Source organism: Pundamilia nyererei, unplaced genomic scaffold (assembly GCF_000239375.1).
Source record: "Pundamilia nyererei isolate P.nyererei 1_Seehausen unplaced genomic scaffold, PunNye1.0 scaffold00050, whole genome shotgun sequence".
Classification (NCBI taxonomy): domain Eukaryota; kingdom Metazoa; phylum Chordata; class Actinopteri; order Cichliformes; family Cichlidae; genus Pundamilia; species Pundamilia nyererei.
Window position 1 is genome coordinate 1,603,219 of NW_005187451.1, and position 11,824 is coordinate 1,615,042.

Sequence of the window (11,824 nt, forward strand, 5' to 3'; positions counted from 1 at the left end):
ACATCTCAGGGAAATAAAGCACCGAAATGTGCGCTGCTTTTCGGTCTGGTTACTACCGTTTATGTCAGAACCGGATACCGGTACCCATCCCTAGTTATGATGGACTGTGAGTCAGACGAGCTTCTGCACACAGATGCTGTGGTTGCGTTTAACTTGAAGTTGTGCTGTTCAAATGCTAAAATGCTGTGATATGACAATATGAAGACCGTCGAGCGGTAAAGCAGCTTAAAAAGTGCATCAGAGAGACACTCGTGTTATCAAAAGGAAACTTTAAACACGCAAAAGGTCTTTTTGTGAAGCGTTGAGTTCCCTCGTGCACTGATGACCAATCGCTGTGATGTTTTGAGGCAGAACAAAAGAAATGAGTAATATTTGTGGCCATATGTTAAATGACTTTTGCCGCCTTTGGAAGCGCGAATGCTCGAATAGCTTTTCTATAACTGAAGGTCACGTGTGTGTAACGTGCAGGACTGGCTTATAGAAGGTGAGCGATTTACCCGTCATGCCCGTACGCACACGATTCATTAACTTCTTTTAATAATTTCTTTTTATCCAGATGGTAGAAGCTGGTTTCATTTTTACTTTCACCCTGAACCTTTGAGTGTCTCTGGTGTTTACAGCAGACGATCAGGAGAAAAATGTCTCAAACTCGAGCGAACTTGATTCTGAGGCCCCGACTGGCATCGCTTTTGTTACCTTCGCCATGTTGGTTTGCTGTTTCTCGACTTACTGCTAACAGACGTGTGTGTCTGTGTGTTATTTTCGGCAGGGGGAGAAGAATGCCGGCTTTGATGTGCTCTACCACAACATGAAACATGGCCAGCTGGCAACCAAGGAACTCGCCGAGTTTGTCCGAGAGAGGTGAGGTTTGTGTGTATTTGTGAATATCTGTGTGGGAGGTGGTGCAAGTGATGAGATTTGGGTGGAAAATCCACCGTTCTTTACTACGTACGTGGATATAAAGATTGTGCCAAGTTGGAAGAAATACTGGAAAATACCAAAAAGCATTCTGATCTCATCTCTCAGTATAACAAGGTGTTCAGATTCATCCTGTCTGCAGATCGTGTACTGTGGAGCACACAAGTCTGTCTGTGCTTTGACCTCTGACCTCACTATTCTGCTTCTTTTGAAGTGCCTGTTTCTCAAGCACTCAGGTCTGAGCACTGTATGTGGATGACCTCTCATCATAGCTCGCCACAGCAGGCGACACACTGCACGCTGCAGTTCTGAACTTTTTTCTATCATAATCCGACGAGCAGAGCAAAACTGCACGACGCCGTTGGATCGGACATGGCGCCATCTATACAGTCAGGTCCATAAATATTTGGACAGAGATGACTTTCTTCTAATTTTGGTTCTGCACGTTACCGCAATACGTTTTAAACGAAACAACTCAGTGCAGACTTTCAGCTTTAATTCAATGAGTTGTGACAAAATAAAGCATTTTAACAGTCTTTTCATTTCAGGGCCCGAAAGTAAACGAAGAAACTAAATAACTGAAAATAAAATGCTCATTTCTAATACTTGGTTGAAAACCCTTTGCTGGCGTTGACAGCCTGGTTTTGAACTTATGGACATCACCAGATGATGGGTTTCCTCCTGCTGGGCCTTTACTGCAGCGGCTTTCAGTTGCTGTTTATTTGTGGGCCTTTGTGTCTGAAGTTTAGTCTTCAACAAGTAAAATCCACGCTGAACTGGGCTAAGATCAGGTGACTGACTTGGCCGTTCAAGAATATTCCTCTTCTTTGCTTTAATAAACTCCTCAGGATCTGTGTTATGAAACGCTGCCCAACCAGTTTGACTGTATTTGAGCAGACAGTCTCTGGACACTTGCACCTTGCAGTGAACCCTCTTATTTACTGTCATGCAGTCTTCTCTTTGCGGTAGGCTTGGATATCGATACGCCGACCTCGAGGAGAGTGTTACTACTTGGTTGGCTGTTGTTAATGGAAATAATTCTGCGATCATCCACCACCGTTATCTAAGTCTGCGTTACGGAGTTCAGCAGCGCTAAATCTTTCAAATGCAAGCACCACACCTCAGATTAACTCCAGGTGATCGATTTCCTTAATCAACAATGACATAATAAAGGAATTCCCCACACCTGCCCATGAAATGGCCTTTGAGTCAATTGTCCAATTACTTCTGGTCCCTTTGAAAAGAGGGTGGCACATGTTGAGTGTGGGTGCCCTCAAATGAAAGCTGAGAGTCTAGACGTCTTGTACACGTCTATTGTATAACAATAATAGGAATGTGTTTAAGGAAACGGGTAAAAATGTATCCAGATGTATCTATTTACACCTAACTGACAGTTTTTACCTCCCTGTGGTGTGCATGTTCAAATTCATCAGGTTATTGTCCATTAAATGCATAGAAAGCCACTTAATATAATGTGGCCTTCTCCTTGTACACTCAGTCGAGGCAGCACCCTCACATAAACCAGAGTGCTCCTACTCGTGAGACACACCTGAGGTCACCTGCTGTGTACACCTCTCTGACTGTTGGGTTTCTCTGTGTGTGTTATTGTAGGGTCGACCTTACAATATAAAGCACCTTGAAGCAACTGTTGTTGTGATTTGGCGCTGTATTAATAAAATTAAATTGAGCTCTGCGGTACAAAATATTTTCCTTGTGTACATGTTTACCACTTTAGTAATCAGTTACTATGCATGTAGACACAGTGCACGTCTTTGGGACCTTTTTAAATGGTTTGCAAACTAAAATAAATCAGTCAGATGAAATCTAGTTGTCTTTTTTCTTAGCAAAATCAGCATGAGCCATCTACGAGTCAGTAATAACTGGTGGTGCCATCGTGTCTGGGATGTAAAAACAGGACAGTTGCACACTGACACAAAACTAAGTTGAGAGTGTGTCACGTCAAATACTCTGTCAACTCATTTGTGATTTGCAGTTAGCACACTGAGGGGAGTAATGAGGAGTTTGTGCTCTCACAGCTGGATGCTAACGCGTGCAGAGCACACTGTCAGACCAGCGATATAATCCTGACATCGATTCAGAGTGCTGTGCACATTCCTCACAGGGGAAATTCACTTATCTGCTTGGAAAGCAGCAGACAACAAATCAGCAGTCAGGAAATGAAATAGCACTGTGGGTGAAACCGTGTGCGATCCTGCAGGATGGAGGCGAGGCAATTGTCCTGATAAATTTCCTCAATCTTTCTCTCTCGCCACTTTCCCGAAAGGTCATTTTGATATAAGAGAGTCTATGAAACACTCGGTTAAAGTACCAGAGCAACCCTTCAGCCACACTATCAGGGTTTCTGCATTCTCTGCATAGTACTGTATTTACTTTAAGGAAGACAATCTGATTGGCTAGAGCTTGGAGTCTGAGGATAGACGACGGTTGTCTAAATAAAATGTAGCAGAGAACAGCCTTTAAATATATCATTCAATGAGCTAATTGGTTGCTAAACATCACAGTGGTCATTTATTATAGAATTCTGTACTGAGAGACTTTAAGTTAGATACAGTTGTTCACCGTTTCCAACAGTGTGAGGATCTCATCCTGGAAATAAAAAGTATTTGGATTATAGTTGGTGGATGTCCTACAGACACTGCATTAAATAGACACTCATTACAAACAACAAGAACAACAAAAAAATACAAAGTCCCAGTTTTTCCCAAATAGCCAGTTACACTAAAGGCATTGACCACATCCAGCACATCACATGAAAGTATTGGGCCGGACGTGTTATTGGTGAATCCAGGTGTATAAAATGAAGCACTCAGCCGGTCTGTCTTTACAAACACTTGTGAAATAATGGCTCATTCTAAAAAGCTCACTTACTGTGGGATTGTAATAGGATGGCAGCCCGTTTGTGAAGTTTCTTCCCTCTTACAGCTTATTGTGGAATATGAAAGTTGTGTTATTGCAACGAGGAAGCAAATAGAAAAAGCAGCAACTCAGCCATAAAGTGGCAGAAGTGCCGAGGCGCACAGTGTGTCACAGTACCAACGCTCCAAACTTCCTCTGCACACAGTCTGTGCACCGGGAGCTTCCATGACTGAGCAGCTCCTGCAGGTGTCATTTGTAGGTGTACCGTGATAACTTCACTCTGGGATAAAATAACTGGTCATCTTTACGGGAACCACGAGCCATGGAAGGCTGGGCAAAGCACAACAACAAAAAACAGATTTTAAGCCTTTCTAATAAAAAGTAACAATAATAAACAAAACTTTAAAGCACGACCGTCAACAGTAACATTAAGTCTCTGTACGTGCTGTGTCGACACAGATCAAATAGAGCCCCCATGAATTTTTAATAGGTGCAGTTTAGTATCCAAAGATATACAGATGTTCACAAGGAGCACTAATGTGAGATTCCATTAAAATAAACCACTTCTGAAACTCCTAAAACATCAAACATTTAACCTGTTACCACAAATCAAGCCTCGTCTTTGGCCTCCTACAGAATAGAACTGGATCCTTTCGGATAATCAAACGCCTAAAGAGGTCAGCTTAATTTAAGATATAAGTAATAACTTGTGACACTGATTCAAACTCTCTGCACGAGACGGAGAGCAACGATAAGTCTGTTTGTTTACGACTCTCGGTTCTCCTCTGCAGCAGGTTCCTCTGTTCTCGGGATATTTGGATCGATGTTCCTCTGCTGTCCCTTCAGGGTCCACAGATGGTTATTAAAGTTTTATGGCCAACCTTGTAAACATCTATTTATCATTTAAATGTGGCTCCTTGTAACAGTTACCCAACACAGATGAAAATTAATCTTGATCTCACAGACTCTGACTCAGGAGGCAGATGCCCGGTGTCTGGGCCAAAGTAAGCTCTAGATGGAGAGCATAACATATGAGGCCATTAGCTGATGCAATGGCGTTGTGAGGAAGTGCTACTGGAGTGCATTTGGTTTATCGGTCTAAAGGGTATTTAGATTAATTTACATTTCAGAGGGTTTGTGCATCATTAGTCTTGTCATGCTGTTAGGATAACAGGAAGGCTAAGAAAAGGTGTGCAGCTCCACCTTGCAGGCATACATGCATATGTGTGGATGAGATATAAAATTAGTCTAGCCACATGTCCTGTTCATGCTTACGTATATATGTTTTTCTCACTTTCTTTCCCTAAAGGGCTGCTATCGAGGAGACTTACTCTAAGTCAATGAGTAAACTAGCTAAAATGGCCAGCAATGGAAGTCCACAAGGGTGAGTACCTCATGTACGATATGTAACAGCAGGACAGCGTCCTGTGAAGGGGTTCAGAAAATTACTGTATAGATTTGATTTCCCAGAAGGTGCTGGTTTGGTAATTATAGATGTGATGGTCATATGGCTGCATATGAGATATGGATGAGCACCATCTGTGGCACCAAATGCCCACATTTGTGATGCCATTCAGCCTATATCGTTCCAGTCATGTCGTCTACTCTTTGATGCATGATATTTGTATGTTTAATTACCTTCTAGGACTGAATCACTGGACACGATTACACGAGTCTGCAATGGTTCAAAAGTTTTCCTGTATTTGTTTGTTTTAAGGCTGATTTGGCTCATGTGGAAATACTTTGCTGTGCTAATCATATTTCAGTAACATGATTAGAGTGTGTGGATTGTTTGGCTGTTGTCAGTCAAATCTTATCAAAACACAACCAAATAAGCTGAGTTTTGTTTTTTACTTCACATTATAAGACAAGTTTTCTTGGCATTATTTAGAGTTTAGGTTTAGTTTTTAAGCTGCGTCGTCTGGTAGCTGCGTGTATGCTCCGTGCTACATTGTTGCAGTCCAACATCCCTGCTGTGATTATATATGCAACAAAGCACACTTCTGCACACTCTGGTCAGTGATTCGTTTTAGTCCGACAGGGCTGTGAGAGCCCTGCATCATTGATTTCCACATACATCGATCAGCCATACCATCGATGTTCTTGGTCTGCAGCGGTCAGTGTCTCTCAAAATTGGTTCGAGGAAGGAACAGACGTACCAGCGACGTGGTTGTAGGCAGCCAAGCCTCACTGATGTGTGTCGGGAGTGAAGGCCGGCCTGTGTGGTCCCATCAACAGACGAAAAAGTTCATGCTGGTTCTGATAAAAGGTGTCAGAGGTGCTCAGTCAGGGTGTTGACTCCTGTCCACAACTGAAAGCGCCAACAATGTTCTTCAGAACTGGACCACAGAGTAATGGAAGAAGACTTTCTTTTATATCACATGGATCGTCAGATGCATGTGCCTCATCTGCTATCTAGCAGATATCTGCATCAGGCCAGCGGAGGCAGTGTGATGCTTTGGGCAGTGTTCTGCTAGGAAACCTTGGGACCCGCCATCTATGTGGATTTACTTCGACCCGTACCACCTACCTAAGCATTTTTGCAGACCATGTGCACTTTTTCATGGGAAACGTATTCCCTGATGGCTATGACCTCTTTCAGCAGGATAAAGCACACAGGCACAAAGCAGGAATGGTTCAGGATCGGTTTGAGGTTCATAACAACAAGTTTGAGGCGCTTCCGAATTCTCCAGATCTCAGTCGAGTCAATTGTTGGTGGGATGTGCTGGACAAACGAGTCCCAATCCGTGGAGGCCTCACCTCCCAACTTACTGTTGCTAACATCTTCAGACAGCACACCGTCAGAGGTCTAGTGGAGTCTGCGCCTCGATGGGTCTGGGTCGTTTCGGCACCAAATGGGACCAACAGAATATTAGACAGACTGTTATGCTCGATGTTTGAAGGCAAATGAATTTCAGTGATCTCTGAGTAACAAAATGAGAATAAATTTGTGTAAAATAATAACTGCAAATGTAATTTTACATTTTTGGAAACATTTAGTCCTGTTAGTGATGATAAAAACTGTTAATATGGTGCCCGACATGAACAAATATACCTATGAAATACTCAATGGTCCACGATTTCTTAAGCGTAGTGGAAAATGTAGGAGTCTTTACGACAACAGTGGAATTACATGTTGATTATCTCTTATTACTATCTGCATATTTTCCAGGACTTTTGCTCCCATGTGGGATGTTTTCAGGGTGTCTTCAGACAAACTTGCCCTCTGCCACCTCGAGCTGATGAAGAAGTTCAACGATCTCATCCGCGATATCAACAAGTACGCAGACGAGCAGGTCAAAATACACCGCAAGGTACGTATCTGAAGTGAGGGGAAAAAAACACTTCACCCCAGTCCTGCCAGCCCTGATCAGCTCTTTTCTCAGAGGATATCCAGTTACCATCCTTTCCTTCATGTAATTGGTGCATTTGCCCTGAAAAGTACTCGGTACAATGATCCCCTGCACAGTCCATATGTAGGCTTTATTCTTTATGCATGTTTATGTGTATCAACCAGACTAAGGAGGAGATGGTGGGGACGGTGGAGGCGGTGCAGGTGCTTCAGGTTCAGAGCGGACAGCTTCAGAAGTCCAAGGAGGGTTACCACGCCAAATGTTTAGAGCTGGATCGACTCAGGAAGGAGGGAGGTCCTCAGAAAGAGCTGGAGAAGGTTCGCCTAACCTTTCTCACTGCAGAAACCAACTGCAAAGTGTCCCATGAAATGAAATGTTTCTGTTGTTGCAGAGGTTTGAATTAGATTCAATAATTTAAAAACATGAATGCCTGGGTGATGTTAAGTCTCAAGCATGAGAAATCTCTTGTTTTAAGTAAATATCAACTAGAGAAGGTCTGCAGCAGCGTGAGGGAGCCAGGCTACATATTTCATGCTGGCCTTGGAAAATCTCATAAACTGAAAGCGTGGCTCGAAAAGGAATGAGCAACCTCGAGTTTCAATCAACTGAAGAATATTTACCAAAATCCACTGCTCAAAAAAAATAAAGGAACAGTTTGAAAACACATCAGATCTCTCGGTTGGATTTAGGTCGGGCGGGGTGGGGACCAATCAGTGGTATCGGTTCCTTCATCCTCCAGGAACTGCCTGCATGCCCTCACCACGTGAGGCCGGACGTTGGCGTGCACGTGAAGGAACCCTGGGCTCCTTGCACCAGCGTAGAGACACGTAGTGGGTCAGAGCATTTCATCCTGGTACTTGATGGCAGTCGGTGCTGTTACCTAGCCTCGTTAGAAAGAGCCGTGACAAGACCAAAAACATTTCTCAGGTGCAGAAATGTCCACAAAAAGTACTCATTAAGTCACAGAGTAACACAAATGTACTAATGGAGCTGTAACTAATGTAAGAGTATACAATAACAGGAACATTACAGAATATCTTTACAATAAAATAAAAACAGCCAGCATTAAAAAAAAATACTGGAACATAAGTGTGGTCAGTTAACTGTCATTAATTAGTCATAATTATCAGTTCTCTTCATGATGGAGACTGGATCTCTCAGGATCTAGTGATAAATAACAGCTACAGCGTCTTTGTCAGCACCACAGATAAAGTTTGGTCTGATTAAATTTGGGAAACACTTGATAATCAGTAGATTGTACGTGTGTGGGTGTTTGCTGCAGAACATCTGATATGACGTGCTATTCTGACTTTGTCTGGTTATAAGCTGCCCACAGCTGTACACACTGGTCTCTCCTTCCTCTGCAGCTGACACTGTAGGCTTGTATCTCTCATCTCCTGCAAGCTGGTTTATTTTTTACACCAACTAAAATGTTATTTCTCAGAAAGTGGCTGCAGGAACCTTGAAGAACTGCAGATCTTGGTATCGTTTAAAATACCCAACTTTACACATTAAATGCATCCAATGCATACAGCCTGGTAGAAAAGTAGATTTCCTCATCATTGCAGCTGTGATGATTTTATTTATTCTTCTTCTATCTGGATACTGGAATGTTTTTATTTATATTTTAAGAAATGATCTAAAGATGTCAGTGCCTCTGCTTTACTCCCGTACACTGTATGGATTCAGTTTGGTAAACCTGGCTGTTGTTTGCTGAATGTTTTTAATCATTTGGTCACTTCTGTCTCCTAAAAACTAACATGGCAGCAGTCAAAGCGCAGCTATGGCCGTCTTTCGTATACAGCCTTTGCTAATCTGTGGCCACAGGTCGTGGTAGTTCTGTAAAAATTAACATTTAAAATATATTTGCTTGCAAGTTCATTAAAACTCATATATTAATAATCTTGTCAGACCTGTCAAAGAACTGCGTTTTGATGAGGTTTAGATGGGAGCAGAGAATCATGGAGCGAGGAGCAGCCGGCCGAACAAACTAAATGCACAGCTGTCTTTCAGAAGAAACGCTTCCTGGAGTCTGAGGTGCTCTTTGGGAGGGATACGTACTGGTTTATACACCCAGAAACTCAAAGGCCCCTCTTCTGTGGAACCAGCTTCCAGTTTGGATTCAGGAGACAGACACTATCTCTACTTTCAAGATTAGGCTTCAAACTTTCCTTTTTGCTAAAGCATATAGTTAGGGCTGGACCAGGTGACCCTGAATCCTCCCTTAGTTATGCTGCAATAGACGTAGGCTGCCGGGGATTCCCATGATGCATTGAGTTTTTCTTCTTCTCTTAACAGACCTCTCTGCACTGAATCATACTTATTATTAATCTCAAGCCCCTCCCTGAGCCTGGTTCTGTCGGAGGTTTCTTCCTGTTAAAAGGGAGTTTTTCCTTCCCACTGTTGCCAAAGTGCTGCTCATAGGGGGTCATCTGGTTGTTGGGTTTTTCTATGTGTGTATTATTGTAGGGTCGACCTTACAATATTAAGCACCTTGAGGCGACTGTTGTTGTGATTTGTTGCTGTATAAATAAAACTGAACTGAATTGAATTAAGGCGGCGCTCCCTTTTCAAAAGACTTTGTTCATGTGAAGGTTATTAAAAACAGTCTGTGAACACACCAACAGGAGATGTCTTTAAAACCTTGGCAGGTGAAAAAGGACGAAGATTCACCAAAATTGAATTCAAATCTGACAAAGAGAACAAAAAGGGGAAACGTGGTGACATAACTGCGTCTCTAATAAAGTTCATGAGAAAGCTGTAAAATCCCCGTTTAACTCAGGATACTTACTGGCCCGTAAGCCTTCAATCCAAAAAACGTTCCTTTGGTTAAGACTCCTGTGTCTGTCTGCTTGTGTTGAAAGAGCGACGTGATCAAAGGCTTGTGGTGTAGACGGGTTACTATTCTGAAGCAAGCTAGAAAGAAAGAACCTGAACACACAAACTAATCTGTAGTTATCGTAGTAGGACTCAAACTGCCATCAGAGTTCATCACTGAGAGCTCGCAGGTGAGCCCTTTAACAACTGCCAACACTCAAAAGTGTCATAAATATGTTTTGAAAGTAGCACGTGGTCACATTTGAGAAGTTGTAACAAAGTCGTTCTTATTTCAGGACAGCCAGCTGATGACTGGTTACATAATCTGAGTATATGTGATGTGTTCCAGCGTTGCTGCAGACATTTTTTAACAAATCTGTCTCGTTCTCTTGTGGAGTCATTTACTTTTGTCCGTCTTGTGATCGAGGGTCAGTATTTAAGGGCCGTTGTCTTTTTTCCTTTTTCCCCTCACTAGGCGGAGCTGAAGTCAAAGAAAGCAGCCGAGTCGTTCGCGCTGTGCATCGAGAAGTACAACCGCGTGGGAGGAGAGTTTGAGCAGAAGATGAGCGAGTCCGCCCAGGTCAGCTCCGACTCCAGCTGGGCCTAAAGCCACTTTTATCTCTCTCTCCCACCCTCTGATTTACTGATTTATGCATTTGTGCTTCTCTCGGGCTGCATTTGTCTCTCCGTATCCTCCCACCACACGAGAACTCGCTCTTATCTGTTCGTTTGTCATCCTACATCCTGCTTTGCCCAAAAAAGGAAACCTCTGCCCCCGACTCCTAAACACCCACCGACCTGCGCACACATCCCGCAACCCTGCTCGTTACCTTTAATCACCGGCTCTGCACTTCCATGGTTACTGCTGCTGTTACCATGGAAATCTTCAACAAACCCCGTTGAGCGGCTTTGTGTTTTAGATTTGAGATGGCGACAGGAATCTCAGCGACCAATTATCTGTTGTAATAGCTCTGAAGGAAAAGGTCTGGTAGTAATTATGAGGAAGTACTTGGAAGAACAACGTGTCAGGAGACGGTCGTCCGGGTGGAGGAAGGCTGCTTTTTATAAGATCAAAATCCTTTAATTCGACCAAGAGAAGAAGAAAACGCACGCGGTGTGTGTTCACGCACATTCCTCCTGCAGGAACTGTAAATATGAAACCCCAGAGAAGCCGAGGGCAGCGTGCCGTACACCAAAAACAACACCGGCTTTAGGGAGAAGCTTAAAGGTGCATTTTGCTTGTTGATGCAGTTGACAGACGGGCACCTTCACACGATACAAAGTCAGCGGTGAGGCATGAGTTATTGATTGGACCGCTTTGGCAACGGCCATCCTAAACGATTATTCGACTAACTGTTGAAGCTAGTTATCCACAAACTCACTGCCAAACTAAACCAAGTGCACCAGAGATGGTTCAGACCCAGAGCAGTTTGTTGTGATGTTTCAGGGAGAAACCAGTTGCATACACAGAAGCGTTGCAGTGAAACCTTGAGCCGTGTCACAGTGCAGATGGAAATGAGGACTCTGACAGCAGCAGTGTTTTATATTTGCTCTCCAAGCCCAGATCTTGCATGTATAATTGGAGTAAAGGAGCTGGCACAAGCTTGCTCATAAGCTTGCTTCTCCACCGAAAGCCAATTTCCCCCATATCAAGACAATTCCCCTGAAGCAGACAGCGACAAATGAGCTGGCTGAATAAAGAGCCAGATCAAACTCAAATGCTAAATCTTCTTGAATTATCGCGGGTTTAACGACCTGGCGAGCCGGTGCCTCCGTAGCTGGCTGACCGCCCAGCTGCAGCGCGGCTCTTTTTCAAAGGCTATTTCCATTTTATTGAATAAAGGTCGAGTTTGAAGAGT

General features: G+C 43.3%; 1 protein-coding gene across 1 annotated transcript in view; it reads left to right on the forward strand.

Annotated features, from left to right (window-relative positions):
* fcho1 (FCH and mu domain containing endocytic adaptor 1) overlaps window positions 1-11,824 on the forward strand; it is a 58,873-nt gene that overhangs the window by 30,800 nt on the left and 16,249 nt on the right. Inside the window, exons 3-7 of the mRNA XM_013910852.1 lie at window positions 770-861; window positions 5,105-5,179; window positions 6,968-7,109; window positions 7,313-7,465; window positions 10,441-10,566. Coding sequence (XP_013766306.1) covers window positions 770-861; window positions 5,105-5,179; window positions 6,968-7,109; window positions 7,313-7,465; window positions 10,441-10,566 — 588 coding nt within the window. The remainder of the gene's footprint in view (window positions 1-769; window positions 862-5,104; window positions 5,180-6,967; window positions 7,110-7,312; window positions 7,466-10,440; window positions 10,567-11,824) is intronic.